At 46.3% G+C, this 19,600-nt stretch overlaps 1 protein-coding gene across 1 annotated transcript in view; it reads right to left on the bottom strand.

Moving 5' to 3' along the window:
* Positions 1-7,882, bottom strand: part of LOC140192050 (papilin-like) — an 89,474-nt gene extending 81,592 nt beyond the window's left edge. Inside the window, exon 1 of the mRNA XM_072249914.1 lies at positions 7,527-7,882. Within this exon, the coding sequence (XP_072106015.1) occupies positions 7,527-7,586 (60 nt within the window). The 5' untranslated portion in view covers positions 7,587-7,882. The remainder of the gene's footprint in view (positions 1-7,526) is intronic.
* Between the last annotated feature and the right edge of the window lie 11,718 nt (positions 7,883-19,600).

Below are 19,600 nucleotides of genomic sequence, written 5' to 3'. Positions count from 1 at the left end.
GGAACTAAGACAACTATAAACAATATCGCAAAAGACCCACCCAAAATCAGCTTATCTGTCAGGTCTGCACTTCTAAGTCTGCTGTTAGCATACACTGGCCCTGAAAACTAACTGCATCAATACATTCTGGGTAAAAATCCCCTCCTTCTCAGGCATTTTAAGGGTTAAGGTCTCTGCCTTAAAGTGGGTGAATGAGGTGATGCTGATACTCTAAAGTTCACTGAAGGAACAAATACGATAACATGCCTGATGTCACACTCTGAGGAATGCACATTGTGAGTGCTCAGATTGTTCAGTGAAAGCAAAGCCATCATTAGTTTGCTTTCCATTGTAAGAAAAGGATCATTTACCCTTTTAAATCACAACTACAAAGAAGTTGCAAATTTAGTGATTTTTTAAATCAGTCGCTGGATGATGATTGAAAGAGGATTGATTTTCAGCAAGAGTGAAGCACTGTTTTTATAATGTTGCTGACTGGTACAAGGAGAATTTGTATTTCTGGGCAACTTCTCTTTGTCCTACACTGAGAGGTAGCAAGCAAAGTATTTTTATTGCAAAGCTCCACCTCCCTGAAGGCCTAAAGTGGGTTCTGGAAGTGGTGGGCACAAACGAGTCAGGCTGAAAGGCCTGTTCTGACACTACTCTGTGAAGTGTCATCGCAGCTGTAACCTAGGAAACCAGCAGCCAAGTTGTGCAAAGCAAGACCGAACAGTGACGATATACTTAGCTTTAGCTTCACTACAAAACTTCCCAGATCTCCTGTAACTACTGCTTTTGGGACCTTCCAATGTCCTCGTCATTGTCCCTACAAGGCCAGAGCCTCTGACACTGCAGGATTCCCATTGGATGCACTGCACTTGGTGCCCAGGACTCTGGAGCAAGCTGTGAACGCATTCAGATTTTGATCTCCTGAGTCAGGAGGGAAAGTGTCACCAACACTGCTTCATGAACAAGCAAAAGACTTCTACCCAAACATGTTAATTAGAAATATTTGGAGAAACTGAAGGAATTCTTTGAGTCAAGCAGCATCTATAAGAGGAAAATACACAGTCTGAGAGTTTTACCACATGGAAACGGGTCCTTTGGATGGGTTACCAGTGTATTCCTGGTTTATATATACATGCTCAGTTATGTTGGACTTCCTTCCAGAGGATGAGTCCTCCGCAGTGAACATCCAGCCAGCAAGCAGCTCGGCACATGATAGCACTGTGTAGAAAATCTCCACTTCAACATGGCCTTTCTCTGGAGGCTTGGAGCAGCCTAAGTGTTAGTGGTTCATTCAGCAAGTCCAGCTGGAGTGGGTTCTTCTCACTGACAGTGATGGTAATGGGATTAGTGCATCACTGATAATGGTATCACAACACATCAGAGTTTACACACTACAAACCTTCTATAAATCACTCAGCGCCTACTTTCAACCAACCGCAATATACATATGGAGTGATTGGATTACTCCCCAGCTGATTCCACACCCAACTGCCTCAGGAAGCCCGTCACTGTCCCGGTGAGAGTGGGATCGTTACACCACTTCTCCTACCCGCCACCCCTACTCCACAGCTGCACTGCGCATCCTGCTAGATGCTCACTGGGGCTTCCTCTTGATCTGGCTACCTCTACTACCCAGAAGGACAAGGTGAGCAAGTCCCTCTTCAGTTCCAATATAGGCATACTTTGCCAATCATTCGTCACCACAGTCACACTCCTGAAGCTCTGGCCCTGAAGCTACCAAAATCTGAAGTACAGCCCATTTGAGGCCCTGCGTTGGTCAAGGTCAACCATGGAGGTCGCATTTCAGCTGACTACCTGATATGCCAGCCTGTACGCAAGCCTGGGCCGTATGACATGGAGAGCAAGTTGTTGCCCACGTAGTAGGCTCTCCCTCTCCATGCAGCTGATTGAATCCAAAGGAAAGGCAGAGACAAATACAGTTGAGGATAAGGATAGGTCAGGTCCTCAAGTTGAGTTATGGATAAGGATAGGTCTGGTCCTCGAGTTGAGGTTCTAAATTGGAGAAGGACCAATTTTGTGGAAATGAGAAAGGATCTAGGAAGAGTGGATTGGGATAAGTTGTTTTCTGGCAAGGGTGTGTTCAGTAAGTGGAAGGTCTTCAAAGGCGAAATTTTGAGAGTGCAGAGTTTGCATGTTCCTGCCAGGATTAAAGCCAAAGTCAACAGGTATAGGGAACCTTGGTTTTCGAGGGATATTGGCGATCTGGTTAAGAAAAACAGAGAGGTGTATAGCAGGTATAGGCAACAATGAACAAATGATGTACTTGAAGAGTATAGAAAATGTAAGAAATTACTAAAGAAGGAAATCAGGAAGGCAAAAAGAAGACATGAGGTTGCTTTGGCAGATAATGTGAAGTTAAACCCGAAAGTTTTCTACAAGTATATTAAGAGTAAAAGGATAGTAAGGGACAAAATTGGTCCCCTAGAAGATCAGAGTGGTCATCTATGTGTGGAGCCTCACGAGATGGGGGAGATCTTAACAGTTTTTTTGCATCAGTATTTACCCAGGAAACTGGCATAGCATATATGGAAGTAACACACATCAAAGTTGCTGGTGAATGCAGCAGGCCGGGCAGCATCTCTAGGAAGAGGTACAGTCGACGTTTCAGGCCGAGACCCTTCGTCAGGTCCTGATGCAGTCCTGACGAAGGGTCTCGGCCTGAAACGTCGACTGTACCTCTTCCTAGAGATGCTGCCTGGCCTGCTGCGTTCACCAGCAACCTTGATGTGTGTTGCTTGAATTTCCAGCATCTGCAGAATTCCTGTTGTTAGCATATATGGAAGGAAGGGAAACAAGCAGTAGTGTCATGGAACATATAGAGATTAAAGAGGAGGTGGTGCTTGCTGCTTTACAGCAAATAAAGGTAGGTAAATCCCTCAGGCCTAACATGATATTTCCTCGGACCTTGAGAGAGACTAGTGTGGAAATTGCAGGGGCTCTGCCAGAAAAATTTTAAATGTCCTTAGCCATGGGTGCGGTGCCGGAGGTTTGGAGGTTAGCTCATGTTGTTCCGTCGTTTAAAAAAGGCTCCAAAAGTAAACCAGGTAATTACAGGCCAGTGAGCCTGACATCAGTGGTAGGTAAATTATTGGAAGGTGTTCTGAGAGATCGGATATACAAGAATTTGGATAGCCAAGGGCTGAATAAGGATAGTCAGCATGGCTTTGTGTGTGGTGGATCATGTTTAACAAATCTTGTAGAGTTTTTTGAGGAGGTTACCAAGAAAGTCAATGAAGGAAAGGCAGTGGATGTTGTCTACATGGACTTTAGTAAGGCCTTTGACAAGGTCCCACATGGGAGGTTAGTTCAGAAGGTTCAGACACTAGGTATCCATGGAGAGGTTGTAAACTGGATTCGAAATTGGTTGTGTGGGAGAAGACAGGGACTGGTAGTGGATGATTGCTTCTCAGACAGGAGGCCTGTGACTAGTGGTGTGCCTCAGGGATCTGTGCTGGGACCATTGTTGTTTGTTGTCTATATCAATGATCTAGATGATAATGTGGTAAATTGGATCAGCAAGTTTTCTGATGACACTAAGATTGGAGACGTTGTGGACAGCGAGGAAGGCTTTCAAAGCTTGCAGAGGGATCTGGACCAACTGGAAAAATGGGCCAGAAAATGGCAGATGGAATTTAATGCAGACAAGTGTGAGGTGTTGCATTTTGGAAGGACAAATCAAGGTAGGACATACACAATAAATGGTAGGGCACTGAGGAGTGTGGAGGAACAAAGGAATCTGGGAGTTCAGATACATAATTCTGAACTGTGTTCTGCAATTCTGAATTAGCGGCGTCACAGGTAGACAGGGTTGTAAAGAAGGCTTTTGGCATCCTGGCATTCATAAATCAAAGTATTGAGTATAGGAGTTGGGGTGTTAATGTGAGGTTGTACAAAACATGGTGAGGCCAAATTTGGAGTATTGTGTGCAGTAAGATTGAAAGAGTGCAGAGAAGATTTACCAGGATGTTGCTGGGTCTTCAGGAGTTGAGTTACAGGGAAAGATTGAACAGGTTAGGACTTTATTCCTTGGAGTGTAGAAGAATGTGGGGAGATTTGATAGAGGTTTACAAAATTATGAGGGTATAGACAGAGTAAATGTGAATAGGCTCTTTCCACTTAGATTAGGAGAGATAAATACAAGAGAACATGGCTTTTGGGTGAAAGGAGAAAGGTTTAGGGGGAACATTAGGGGGAACTTCTTCACTCAGAGAGTGGTGGGAGTGTGGAACGAGCTGCCATCTGATGTGGTAAATGTGGACTCACTCTTAAGGTTTAAGAATAAATTGGATAGATACATGGATGGGAGAGGTCTGGAGGGTTATGGACTGCGTGCAGGTCAATGGGACTAGCGGAATAAAGTTTTGGCACAGACTAGAAGGGCCAAATGGCCTGTTTTCTGTGCTGTAGTGTTCTATGGTTCTATGGAGTGAACTCAGCCTTTTCTCCTTAGAGCGACGGAGGATAAGAGGTGACCTGATAGAGGTGTATAAGATAATGAGAGGCATTGATCATGTGGATAGTCAGAGGCTTTTCCAAGGGCTGAAATGGCTAGCACGAGGGGGCACAGTTTTAAGGTGTTTGGAAGTAGGTACAAGGGGGATGTCAGAGGTAAGTTTTTCACACAGGAGGTGAGTGTGTGGAATGCACTGCCAGTGACAGTGGTAGAGGCAGATACAATAGGGTCTTTTAAGAGACTCTTAGATAGGTACATGGAGCTGAGAAAAATAGAGGGTTATGCTGTAGGGAAATTCTCGGCAGTTTCTAGAGTAGGTTACCTGGTCGGCACAACATTGAGGGCCAAAGGGCTGTAATGTGTTGTAGATTTCTGTGTCTCTATGTTCAGTACAGCCCAATTGCCCAGTTAGACCATTTTTCTGTTGGGATCAATATTGGTGATTACAGTACTGTATTCTCTTCTGATGTGTAGGCTGTGCGTACACAACCCCCTCAACATGGTAAGGAAATAGGCTCTCATCTGTGGACTCATTCACACTTCCACATTGCGTCATGTCAAATTCTTCACCAACATCTGCCTCCTGAGTAAGGGCTTGCACCAAAATCACACCCTTGCTCTGACTTACTTCATACTCCCTCAGTTCCCTGGTGTTGCTGCAAATTGCACAGAGCAATCCCACACCTGCTGTTCTTGATTGTGTTATGACGGTAGTTTCTGCCCAAAACATTTAGCCCAACCCTTTCAGTTAACAAACACAACCATGTTGACTGCAGCCATCACAGTGCCTGGACACTTGCCAAAATTTCCCTTGGCCATTTCACAAACCACACTCCCAGCTCCTGACAAAGTTGGAGGCTAAGGTTTATCTGTCCATTTTCTCCAACTTTAGAACATGGAGTGATACAGAAACAGGCCCCTTCAGGCCAGAATGATCCAGCACAGGAACAGAAACCGGCCCCTCAGGCCAGAATGTTGTGGCAAACCAATTCAATTAATGATCAAATGGTCAACTAAACTAGTTCCTTCAGCCGACACAACATCCATATCTGTCCAAATTCCTCACATTCATGTGCCTGTCTAAACGTCTCTTAAAAGTCCCGAATGTATCTGCCTCTACCCCACCCCAGGAACACATTCCAGGCATCCACCATTCTGTGTAAAAACAACTTGCCCCTCACAACTCCTTTGAAATTACCCCCCTCACCTTATATGTATGCTCCCTGCTATTACACACCTGACCCGAGAGAAAAAATACCATCCGTTTATATCTATGACTCTCATAATCTTATAAACCTCTATCAGGTCTCCCCTCAGCTCCGCCGCTCCAAGGGAAACAACCCAAGTTTGTCTAACCTCTCGCTATAGCACGTGGCCTCTAATCCAGGCAACATATTGGTAAATTCTTCTGTATCCTCCCCAAGGCCTTGACATCCTTCCTATAACAGGGTGACCAGAACTGTATGCAATACTCCAGATGCAGCCCAGCTAGAGTTGTATAAAGCGCAACACAACTTCCTGACCTTTGAGCTCAATACCTCGCCTAATACAGGCAAGCCTTCTTAGCCATCAGTGCAGACACTTTCACAGAGCTCTGAACTTGGGTCCCCATTGTTACTCAGCAAAGGGTTGCCAGCTACCTACCAAAATGCTCAACACTGCCAGGCATGTGCCTCCCATCACTGCCCTGTCTCATATAAATGACCAAATGAGATGGGTGCAGGAGGGTGCTTGATGGCCAGCATGGACATCGGCCGGCTGAAGGGCTTAATTATGTGCTGTGTGATTCTATGAGCTCTCTAATCTCCTTGATCTCCACTGTATATAGCCGCTTCTTCCTTTGCCTGCTCCTGTTCACCTCCTCCCCAGTGCTGCTACCTTCCTGTTCTCAGTAACTCTCTCCTCTTCACCCTCCTAACAGCCTGCAAGATCCCCCCAACCCCACTTCCACACTTTGTCCTAAGAGCCTGAAAGATGTCTCAGCACATCTCCAACTTCCCTCTGAATCACTTCCACCACAATTCCCCTTCACCCAAACTCCTTCTTGATACCTCTGCTCCTCCGACCTCCTGTCACAGAAAAGTCTCTATTTTTCCGCATCCACCTGCTTTGCAGCATCTCGATTACATCTCTGGCAAGCCTTCATTTGCAGTTCCATTCAGCATGGAACTAGACGGACATGGCTACATTGCAGACGGTGCGAAGGAGATTCACTGGGATGTTACCTGAGATAAGGAGAGGCTAGGTCAGTTCTCCTTGGAGTGTAGGAGACTGATAGAGGCTGAAGGTAAGAAACTTTACCCAAAGGTAGATGTCTGAAACTGGAGTTGAAACATAGGTTATATGGTCGGCACAACAACGTAGGCTGAAGGGCCTGTAATGTGCTGTAGATTGTCTATGTTTCTCTGTATAGAGGGGATTTGAGGGGAATTTTTGCCCCAGACAGGTTTGGAATCAGAAATACACCAGCTGAGAAGGTAGTGGAGGGAGAGAGGGAGACTCTCACCACAAGTATGGAGACAAGCACTAAAATTGCTGAGACATGGCAGATAGGGACATAACCATGGGAATAGGATGGGTATTTGATGGTTGCCCTGGACAACGTGGGCTAAAAAGGGCCTGATTCGGTATGGTGAGACCATGATCTTAAGCGACTGACATTAACTCATTCCCTCCCTACAGGTGAAGCCTGACTTTTGGATGGACTGAGGTTATTTCCTATGGAACAGGGGAGGGGAGTGGGTGTTTAAAGTGAGGGTCTGAGACAATGAAATCAGATACCATGAGCATAGATTCACAGTGACAGAGCGAGGAAGGTGAGGGACGGGAGGGGTAAATCCTATTCTCACCGTTACGGGGGTGTGGTGGTGAACCTGAGGAGGGGAAGCCAGGGATTAACCTAGCGCTGTGAAGATCAGGGGAAGCTTCCCCAACTAGCATGGTCATGAGGGGCCGAGCGGTCTCTCCTTACTGTTCGGCAACAAACTCACACCCACACCTGATCCCGGGATTACCCCTCCCCTCCCCCCTTCCCGACCTGAACTAGCGGCAGTTTCGTACTCACCAAAGACTCGGGCACCCAAGTCAGCAGCAGCACGACTGGCAACGGCTGGAGAGGCAGCATCGTGTCCGAGTCCGCGTCCCGGTCTCGGTCGGCCCCTGATCCAGCTCTTTCCCTCGCTGCGCCTGATCCCGCTCTGGGTCCTTTCCGGCTGGGACGGTCTGGCTCCGGGCGGCGCCCTCACTAGAAGCTGCTGCGATCCCTGTTGCTGCTTCAGCCGCGGCGCCAGCGGGAAGGATCCGCAACTCTGCGGGGAGGGAGGGGTGAGTGCTGGGTGGGGAGGGGAGGGTGTGAGATGGAAGGGTGACAGTGCAAAAGCAGACTGACATGAGGTGAAAGGAGTAAGGGTGGGGATGTGAGGGAGGTGCGTGGGTGATGGGGAGGGGTGTAGGGTGGGGACGTGAGTGGGTGATGGGGAGAGGTGTAGGGTGGGTATGAGGTGTGTTTTTGTGAGGGGAGGGGAGGGGATGTAGGCTCCACCCATCGCTGGAAACCACCAGATGAAATTGGTGTTGAGTTGGGCCAGTTTGAGGGGAGGGAGCGGGCAATTGGGGGGTTGGACCTTGAGGTCCAGGATGGGTGTTGAAGATTTGTGGCAGCTGGCTCATCTTCGCTGAACTCATAAAAATGATAGGATTTCAGAGATTGTCTGCATGTTCCTTCTTGTAGAAATCCTGCAAAACTGGGGCGTTTGGGCCTTTTGGTCATGAACAGTTGCAATAGTATTAGACAGGGAGTGGTCCCTCAGACTCCCACCCCACCCTGTTTCAGCTGCTCTCCTTCATTCAAATCAACTCTTTCTCAGGCTGATTTGGCAGAACATCACAGTCACAGGTTGAGGGGAATATCAGGGACAGTGAAAGGAAGGACCACAGTCACAAGCATGAGGAGCTGAAGGACAGCCACCCTCTCTACACTTGAGGTAGTCAACCTGTTGGACTCCCATAGTTCCCAGAACAGGCTGCAACAAAGCAGGGAGGAGGGTTACCCCTCACCAACCTGTTCCCCTTGCCTAACAGCACCCACTTCTCTGACTTCCTATTACCCCTAAGACTCCTGTACCTCTCCACTCCCTGTTGCACTTCTCATCCTGTGATCCCTCTTGCCCTCTCCTGTCCACAAGGCCTCCAACCTCCTGCCCAGTGTTACCCTTTGAGGGATCCAAAGCAGGTAAAGTATTGAGTGCAATCAGACTGCACAGAAAGACTTATGCTGTCCGTTACCACCCATCTACACTCTGTCATTGACCAGCCTGTCATGATTCAAGTACTTGTTCAGGTACTTAAATGTTGTGTGTCTGCCTCCACCATCTCTCGGGCAGTGTGTTCTACACTTCAGCTAACCGCTCATCCTCAGATCCTCCAAAACTTCGTACCTTTACCCGTCCACCTGTGGCCTCTGGTCTTACACACCTCTGCTACGGGGAAATATTGCCTATTATCCGAATTTGTGTGTCACTTTGTTCATCTCTGTCAAGTCCCCCTCAGTCTCCTCGGATGCTGCAATGAAAATAAACCCATCCATCAGGACAAGTGAGATGTCGTATTTTGGGAAGTCAAAAGGGAAAGAATGCAGTAAATTGCAGGGCCCTTAACAGCCTCAATGTACAGAGACATCTTAGAGTCCAAGTCCATGGCTCCCTGACAGTCACCATGTAAATAGAAAGTGTGATAAACATCAGAACGTAAGAAATCGGATCAAGAGTCGGCCACTTGGCCTGCCAATCCAGCTCTGCCATTCGGTAAGATGATGGCTGATCTGACATATGGATACTTGCCCTCATTGATCGGGACTTTGAACGTAAAAGTTGACAAGTAATTTTGCAGCTGTCTAAGAGATTGGTTCAGTCGCACCCGGAGTGTTGTGTGCAGTTCTGGATACCCCACTGCAATAAGGATGTGGAGGCTTTAGGCAAGGTGCCAGAGAGATTCACCAGATCAGAAAGTATCAGCTCTTTAGTTGCACTCTATTAGACTATAGAGTATTAGAGGAATATTGAATTGTTTTCTCTGGAGGGCTAGAAGTTTCTACTAGAAGCCTAGTAGAAGTTTATAAAATTATGAGAGACAGAGCTAAGCGAAATGGTTAATCATTTTCCCAGGTTTGAGGTGAGGAGGGAAAGCTTATAGATTTGTAGGTTATTCTTTTTTTTAAACACAGAACAGCAGGTGGCTGGAACATGTTGCCAAGGTGTTATGGAAGCAGATATGAAAGCCACATGTAAGAAGCATTTGGACAGACATGAACAGGCAGGAAATGGAGGGATATAGACTAGTTCAGACAAGTGGGATGAGTCTAGACTGGCAACATGAATATGGCGGGTCAAAAGGCCTATTCACTGCACTGTGCTGTGTTCCATGTTCAGTGCAGCCTGTCCTCAGAACAGTGACCTTAAGTGTGCTGACGGTTGATGGCGTCACTGAAATTGAAGAATATGTGGCTGGAATCTCTCATTGGAGCTGTGCAGCCTGGTGTAACAGCAGCAACACATTAGCCCATAACTGAATGGCTTTAGACAATGGACAATAGGTGCAGGAGTAGGCCATTCGGCCCTTCGAGCCAGGACCACCATTCACTGTGATCATGGCTGATCATCCACAATCAGCCTTATCCCCATAACCTTTGATTCCGCTATCTTTAAGAGCTCTATCCACTTCTTTTTTGAAAGCATCCAGAGACTTGGCCTCCACAACCTTATGGGGCAGAGCATTCCATATATCCACCATTCTCTGGGTGAAAAAGTTTTTCCTCAACTCCGTTCTAAATGGCCTACCCCTTATTCTTAAACTGTGGCCTCTGGTTCTGGGCTCACTCATCAGCGGGAGCATGCTTCCTGCCTCCAGCGTGTCCAATCCCTTAATAATCTTACATGTTTCAATAAGATCGCCTCTCAGCCTTCTAAATTCCAGAGTATACAAGCCCAGACGCTCCAATCTTTCGACATATGACAGTCCCACCATCCTGGGAATTAACCTTGTGAACCTACGCTGCACTTCCTCAATAGCAGGAATGTCCTTCCTCAAATTTGGAGACCAGAACTGCACACAGTACTCCAGGTGTGGTCTCACCAGGGCCCTGTACAGCTGCAGAAGGACCTCTTTGCTCTTATACTCAATTCCCCTTGTTATGAAGGCCAGCATGCCATTAGCTTTCTTCACTGCCTGCTGTACTTGCATGCTTGCTTTCAGTGACTGATGTTCAAGAACACCTAGATCGCATTGTGCCTCCCCTATTCCTAACTTGACTCCATTTAGATAATAACCTGTCTTCCCGTTCTTATCACCAAAGTGGATAACCTCACATTTATCCACATTAAACTGCATCTGCCATGCATCTGTCCACTCAGCCTGTCCAAGTCACCCTGCATTCTCATAACATCCTCCTCACATTTCACACTGCCACCCAGCTTTGTGTCATCGGCAAATTTGCTAATGTTACTTTTAATTCCCTCATCTAAATCATTAATATATATTGTAAACAGCTGCGGTCCCAGCACTGAACCCTGCGGTACCCCACTGGTCACCGCCTGCCATTCCGAAAGGGACCTGTTAATCGCTACTCTTTGTTTTTTGTCAGCCAGCCAATTTTCAATCCATGTCAGTACTCCGCTCCCAATACCATGTGCCCTAATTTTGCCCACTAATCTCCTATGTGGGACTTTATCAAAGGCTTTCTGAAAGTCCAGGTACACTACATCCACTGGCTCTCCCTTGTCCATTTTCATAGTTACATCCTCAAAAAATTCCAGAAGATTAGTCAAGCACAATTTCCCCTTCATAAATCCATGCTGACTGGGACCAATCCTGTTACTGCTATCCAGATGTGTCGTAATTTCATCTTTTATAATTGACTCCAGCATCTTTCCCACCACTGACGTCAGGCTAACCCGTCTATAATTCCCTGTTTTCTCTCTTCCTCCCTTCTTGAAGAGAGGGACAACATTAGCCACCCTCCAATCCACAGGAACTGATCCTGAATCTATAGAACATTGGAAAATGATAACCAATGCGTCCACGATTTCTAAAGCCACCTCCTTAAGTATCCTGGGATGCAGACCATCAGGTCCCGGGGACTTATCAGCCTTCAGACCCAACAGCCTATCCAACACCATTTCCTGCCTGATATAAATTTCCTTCAATTCATCCATTACCCTAGGTCCTTTGGCCACTATTACTCTGGGAGATTGTTTGTGTCTCCCCTAATGAAGACAGATCCAAAGTACCTGTTCAACTCGTCTGCCATTTCCTTGTTCCCCATAATAAATTCACCTGCTTCTGTCTTCAAGGGCCCAATTTTGGTCTTAACTATTTTTTTCCTTTTCACATACCTAAAGAAGCTTTTACTATCCTCCTTTATATTCTTGGCTAGTTTACCTTCGTACCTCATTTTTTCTCTGTGTATTGCCTTTTTAGTTACCTTCTGTTGCTCTTTAAAAGTTTCCCAATCCTCCAGCTTCCCACTCGTCTTTGCTATGTTATACTTCTTCTCTTTTATTTTTGTACTGTCCATTACTTCCCTTGTCAGCCACGGCCTCCCCTTACTCCCCTTAGGATCTTTCTTCCTCTTTGGAATGAACTGATCCTGCACCTTCCGCATTATTCCCAGAAACACTTGCCATTGCTGTTCCACTGTCATCCCTGCTAGGGTACTGTTCCATTGAACTTTGGCCAGCTCCTCCCTCATAGCACCATACTTCCCTTTGTTCAACTGTAATACTGACACTTCCGAGTTTCCCTTCTCTCTCTCAAATTGTAAATTAAAACTTATCATATTATGGTCACTACCTCCTAATGGCTCCTTTACCTCGAGGTCCCTGATCAAATCCGGTTTATTGCACAATACTAAATCTAGAATTGCATTCTCTCTGGTAGGCTCCAGTACAAGCTGTTCTAAGAATCCATCTTAGAACAAGGCTTCAAGGTCTTGTTACCTGCAGCACGGACTAGTTCCCTTGTTAAGATGCTGCAAATGCAATCATCAGTGAGCATCCCCACTCCTGATCACATGGTGGAGCACAGCCGCTGATGAGGGTCACTGGTCCTAGGACACTGCAATAATATCCTGGGGCAAGTTGTGTCCTGCTAACCTGATTGAGTTGATGAGGGTGATTGATGAAGGAGAGGCTATGGATGATGTCCTCGTGCATTTTAGTAAGACAAGCCCTCTCATGGGAGGCTCATCCAGAAGATTAGGATGCATGGGCTGTTTGGATTCAGAACTCGCTTGCACACAGAAGACAGAGGATAGTGGTCTAAGGGATTTATTCTGGCTGGACAACTGTGATTCGTGGTGTTCCACAGGGATCTGTACTGGGACCCTCTGCTCTTTATAATATACAGTGGATTCCGGTTAATTGGGACACATGGGGACAAGCACATTTTGTCCCAAATAAATAAACTTCTGCTCCAATTAGCCAAAGTTTTATGGAAATAGATAAAAATGGCAAACTACTGTTTAACTGGTAATAAATTATATTTTTCAATGAAATACAGAACAAATTGTAACACTACAAATGCTACTACACTACTGTAAATGTGTATTAGTTTCTAATAATTATGGAAGGAGGAATTCATCCAGTGTATACTGCTGTATATAAGGTGTCTGGGGGTGGTGGGGTGGGTGGGTAGCACCTCTGGTGATGGGGCCTGTCATGTCTTTTCAGGGGCAGCTCACTCACCTTTGGTCACCACAGGCTGCTCAGCTGTCACCTGTGGCTCCAAATAGCTGTTGGCATATAACAACAGTCACACCCAGAAAAAGCTCTATTTCTTTCTTTGATAGCTCTCCTTTTTTTCCCTACTCAAGGTTCTTTTGAAGACCGTGACCTGGAGTTACACTCTGACTGGTTCTTTGTGGGAATGGGACCCGCTGTCAGGGCCTCATGACCAGCCGCTTTTTGATATCCCAAGGACGCAGCCTGGGAGACTGGCGCACCTTCAGGGTGCTGGATTTTCATGACTCTGAAGACAGGCTGATTCTAGGCCGTTGCCCCTAATTGGTCATTGTGGGAGAACGCGGAACAACAGAAGCAGCAGGTTAGCTGCTGTGGGCTGTGTGTCCAGATTGATGCGCCTTTCTGGGGCCGACTCTGGGCACAGAGCTCGGAAAAAGCGATGCAACAGACTTTTAACACCATAAATCAGCGAATTGTTTTGTTATGTGTCCCCTCTCACTGTGAAATGGGGACATCTCTTTTTCCCTCATTAGGGAGAGAGAGAGCCTGTGGTATGTCAAATACCAGGTGAACGAGTAGTCTTTGGGGTTCTGCAAGTCTGTGTCTTTAACTGATGCTTTGCTGCACGCTTGAGTGCTCAGTGGAGGGTGTTGATGCTTTTTTGCTGGTGGGGGGATCATTGATTTGCTGCTGTTTGTGTGTGGGGGGAGCGGGGGGTCTTTGGGGTTCTAACATTTTAATTCAATCATTCTTTGGGGCACTCCTCTGTTTTCGTGGATGACTGCGAAGAAAAAGAATTACAGGATGTATATTGTATACATTTCTCTGACATTAAACGTACCTGTTGAAACCCTGGTACATCACTTTGACAGGCGGGCTCGTACCCTGGTAAAATCGGGACATGCCTGCCCTAGCATGTGAAGTCAGCTTCGACAGACTGGGCAGATGAAAATATAGCTGGGTGGGTTAGTAAGTTTGCAGTTAATAGGAAGACTGGTGGTGTTGTGGAGAGCACAGAAGAATGGAAAAGGGATATAGGTCAGTTGTAGATATGGATTGAGAAATGGCAGATGGAGTTTAACCCAGCCAACTGTGAAGTGTTGCGCCTTGGTGGGTTACACATAAAGAGACAGTACACTGATAAGATAAGATGCTTAACAGCATTGATGAGCAGAGGGATCTTGGGGTCCAGGTTCAGAGTTCCCTGAAAGTGGCCACAGAGGCTGATAGGGTGGGTAAAAAGGCATGTGGCACGCTTGCCTTTTTCAGTCAAGGCATTTAGTTCAAAAGTCAAGGAGTTATGTTGTAGCTTTATAAACTCTGGTTAGGCCACATCTGAAGTATTGCATACAGCTCTGGTTGCTCCATTGTAGGAAGGAAGTGGAGTCTTTGGAGAGGGCGCAGAAGAGGTTTACCAGGATCCTGCTGAAGGGTTTCGGCCCAAAATGTTGACTGTACTCTTCCATAGATGCTGCCTGGCCTGCTGAGTGCCTCCGGCATTTTGTGTGGTTGCTCGGATTTCCAGCATCTGCAGATTTTCTTGTTTGTTGCCAGGGTTAGAGAGCATGTGCTATCATGAGAGGTTAGACAAACTTGGGTTGTTTTCTCTGGAGTTTCAGATGCTGAGGGGAGATCTGATAGAGGTTTTTAAGATTATGAGAGGCACAGAGTAGACAGACAGTATCTTTTTCAATCTCATTCGGGCTTTTTAAGAGATGTTTAGAGAGGCACGTGAATGTGAGGGAAATGGAAGGGTACGGACCATATTGAGTAGGCAGAATCCATTAGTTTAGTTGGCTATTTGATTGGTTTGACACATCATGGACCAAAGGGCCTGTTCCTGTGCTGTACGTTCTATGACTGGGGGAATTGGCCTTCAACTACCACAACTATCTCCCTTTGTATGAAGCGCAGGTGCAGCCGCTTTAGTATTATCACTTTGATGCCCGTTGACTTCAGTTTTACTGAGGCTGCTGGACGCTACTCAGTCACCTTCACCTCAGGAATTTAACTCTGTTATTGTGATGTATTCGAGTTGTCCTGGTGAAACCCAAAATGTGTTGGTGAGTAAGTGTCAGGTGTTAGCACTGCAGAATGGCCCTGTCCTGTCTGACCAGACACGGAACCATCTGCAGTGGGTGTCCGACCCAGAGACGGGATGTATTTCTCCAGCTGGACGTGAAGGAGTGTGTGAGATAGCTTGGATGTCCTGGCTGAGATGTGCTCTGTACTCACTCCAAGGCATATCTGCCAATCACTTCCAAACACTTATTTGTGGGATCTTGCTGTGCTTACACATCACATGTGTCTAAAATCCGAAGGGATAGATATGAAAGAGAGAATAGGAGAGGTGGGAAAAGCGGAGTGGGGAGAAAAGAGAAATGAGAGTGGAAACAGGGAAGAGGGATGTACAGAGGGTGAGGAGGAGAGATAGGTGGGAGGATATGAAGACACATTTGGTGGGAGATTTGGAAGAATTGAGAGGACAAATGGAGATGTGGAGGAAGAGGTATAGAGTTAAAGTCAGGTAATCCCTGTGCTCCTGAGGCAAGTTTCTGATGGCCATGTAGAGTCCAGTATGTTGTTTCAGAATCTCCACTGTGAGAGACAAGTGTCGGTATGAGACTGCAATTGCTGCTCATATGAACACTTGCTTGACCCGCTAATTTCCTCCAGTAGTTTGTATTTTGCAAGAGATTCAGTTCTGAATGCACACATTCAGTTCCCCCAGATTCTGTCAAAGGACACTTGAAGCCCAGGGAAGGTGTTGGATACCAAATTCTGAGAGGACAGAAAGGCAGTGCAGAGATGTAATGCGGTGTCTGCGAGTAGAGGCACCAAGCAGAGTTGAATGCAGGGGTCAGGTATATCAGGATAAGAGGTCCGGTCACATCAAATTGTGATGGGGTGGTGGGAGCAGATGTATTTAGAGCTGGAGGACGAATGTAGAGGGATTGGAGAGGCAACAAAGGGCAGGGAGAAGATGTAGAAGGGCTTCAGACCAGAGGAGAGTATTCAAGTTTATTGTGCGGAATTGAAGAGGAGGCAGGAGAGGGTGCCTGCAGGGTCTCTGCTGAGGCGGGGACCTTGCACAGGGATTTGGAGAGGCGAGGTTTCCACAGGAAAACTGCAGGGGCAAGAAACAGTTGCTCCAACTCTGGTTTGAAGGAGAGCAGAGTCCCACAGTCAGTGTGGGATGTCCCCAAAACCCTGAGGCTGAGTAACTCCAGGATACCTTTGCCAGACAATTTTTCCCTCCACATTCACTGAACACATCTTAGAGCAGCCACCTAGCAACCATAATGTGTCCAGCCCAGCTCTCCCCTCCTCTTTCCTCCGTTATGGGCCCGACCCAAAGCCCCTCCCTCCGTGAATGTAAGGTGGAGAAAGTCAGGACCATCTCAGCATATGCCAAAGGGAGTCCATGGAGAACAAAGGTCCTTGCCTCCACTAATCTCAAAATCTGCTCTGTAACAATTCAGAGCTACACCTGTGGCCTTGGATTCAAGAAAACCAACAGATTTCAATCATTTTTAATGTTGACAGACAAAAGTTAGCTCTGCTTGACCAAAGCAAAAATTGTGCTGATATATACGTAATTTGCTCAGTTGGTACTTCTCAGATCACTGCTCTCCAACTCTGTTCATCTCTCACATCTTCTGTCTCTGTTTGCCAATACAATGGTTAATGTATCAGTTAATGTAAGGAAGTGTGTTTTAGAAACATAGAAACATAGAAAATAGGTGCAGGCGTAGGCCATTCGGCCCTTCGAGCCTGCACCGCCATTTATTACGATCATGACTGATCATCCAACTCAGAACCCCGCCCCAGCCTTCCCTCCATACCCCCTGACCCCCGTAGCCACAAGGGCCATATCTAACTCCCTCTTAAATATAGCCAATGAACTGGCCTCAACTGTTTCCTGTGGCAGAGAATTCCACAGATTCACCACTCTCTGTGTGAAGAAGTTTTTCCTAATCTCGGTCCTAAAAGGCTTCCCCTCTATCCTCAAACTGTGACCCCTCGTTCTGGACTTCCCCAACATCGGGAACAATCCTCCTGCATCTAGCCTGTCCAATCCCTTTAGGATCTTATACGTTTCAATCAGATCCCCCCTCAATCTTCTAAATTCCAACAAGTACAAGCCCAGTTCATCCAGTCTTTCTTCATATGAAAGTCCTGCCATCCCAGGAATCAATCTGGTGAACCTTCTTTGTACTCCCTCTATGGCAAGGATGTCTTTCCTCAGATTAGGGGACCAAAACTGCACACAATACTCCAGGTGAGGTCTCACCAAGACCTTGTACAACTGCAGTAGTACCTCCCTGCTCCTGTACTCGAATCCTCTTGCTATAAATGCCAGCATACCATTCGCCTTTTTCACCGCCTGCTGTACCTGCATGCCCACTTTCAATGACTGGTGTATAATGACACCCAGGTCTCGTTGCACCTCCCCTTTTCCTAATCGGCCACCATTCAGATAATAATCTGTTTTCCTATTTTTGCCACCAAAGTGGATAACTTCACATTTATCCACATTAAATTGCATCTGCCATGAATTTGCCCACTCACCCAATCTATCCAAGTCACCCTGCATCCTCTTAGCATCCTCCTCACAGCTAACACTGCCACCCAGCTTCGTGTCATCCGCAAACTTGGAGATGCTGCATTTAATTCCCTCATCCAAGTCATTAATATATATTGTAAACAACTGGGGTCCCAGCACTGAGCCTTGCGGTACCCCACTAGTCACCGCCTGCCATTCTGAAAAGGTCCCATTTATTCCCACTCTTTGCCTCCTGTCTGCTAACCAACTCTCCACCCACACCAATACCTTACCCCCAATACCGTGTGCTTTAAGTTTGCACATTAATCTCCTGTGTGGGACCTTGTCAAAAGCCTTCTGAAAATCCAAATATACCACATCCACTGGTTCTCCCCTATCCACTCTACTAGTTACATCCTCAAAAAATTCTATGAGATTCGTCAGACATGATTTTCCTTTCACAAATCCATGCTGACTTTGTCCGATCATTTCACCGCTTTCCAAATGTGCTGTTATCACATCCTTGATAACTGACTCCAGCAGTTTCCCCACCACCGACGTTAGGCTAACCGGTCTATAATTCCCCGGTTTCTCTCTCCCTCCTTTTTTAAAAAGTGGAGTTACATTAGCCACCCTGCAATCCTCAGGAACTAGTCCAGAATCTAACGAGTTTTGAAAAATTATCACTAATGCATCCACTATTTCTTGGGCTACTTCCTTAAGCACCCTGGGATGCAGACCATCTGGCCCTGGGGATTTATCTGCCTTCAATCCCTTCAATTTACCTAACACCACTTCCCTACTAACATGTATTTCGCTCAGTTCCTCCATCTCACTGGACCCTCTGTCCCCTACTATTTCCAGAAGATTATTTATGTCCTCCTTAGTGAAGACAGAACCAAAGTAATTATTCAATTGGTCTGCCATGTCCTTGCTCCCCATAATCAATTCACCTGTTTCTGTTTGCAGGGGACCTACATTTGTCTTTACCAGTCTTTTCCTGTTTACATATCTATAAAAGCTTTTACAGTCCGTTTTTATGTTCCCTGCCAGTTTTCTCTCATAATCTTTTTTCCCCTTCCTAATTAAGCCCTTTGTCCTCCTCTGCTGAACTCTGAATTTCTCCCAGTCCTCAGGTGAGCCACTTTCTCTGGCTAATTTGTATGCTTCTTCTTTGGAATTGATACTATCCCTAATTTCTCTTGTCAGCCACGGGTGCACTACCTTCCTTGATTTATTCTTTTGCCAAACTGGGATGAACAATTGTTGTAGTTCATCCATGCAACCTTTAAATGCTTGCCATTGCATATCCACCGTCAATCCTTTAAGTGTCATTTGCCAGTCTATCTTAGCTAATTCACATCTCATACCTTCAAAGTCACCCCTCTTTAAGTTCAGAACCTTTGTTTCTGAATTAACTATGTCACTCTCCATCTTAATGAAGAATTCCACCATATTATGGTCACTCTTACCCAAGGGGCCTCTCACGACAAGATTGCTAATTAACCCTTCCTCATTGCTCAAAACCCAGTCCAGAATAGCCTGCTCTCTAGTTGGTTCCTCGACATGTTGGTTCAAAAAACCATCCCGCATACATTCCAAGAAATCCTCTTCCTCAGCACCTTTACCAATTTGGTTCACCCAATCTACATGTAGATTGAAGTCACCCATTATAACTGCTGTTCCTTTATTGCACACATTTCTAATTTCCTGTTTAATAACATCTCCGACCTCACTACTACTGTTAGGTGCCCTGTACACAACTCCCACCAGCGTCTTCTGCCCCTTAGTGTTATGCAGCTCTACCCATATCGATTCCACATCTTCTCGGCTTATGTCCTTCCTTTAACCCCACCT

Source organism: Mobula birostris, chromosome 1 (assembly GCF_030028105.1).
Source record: "Mobula birostris isolate sMobBir1 chromosome 1, sMobBir1.hap1, whole genome shotgun sequence".
Lineage (NCBI taxonomy): Eukaryota > Metazoa > Chordata > Chondrichthyes > Myliobatiformes > Myliobatidae > Mobula > Mobula birostris.
This window is presented reverse-complemented; position numbering and strand designations above follow the sequence as displayed.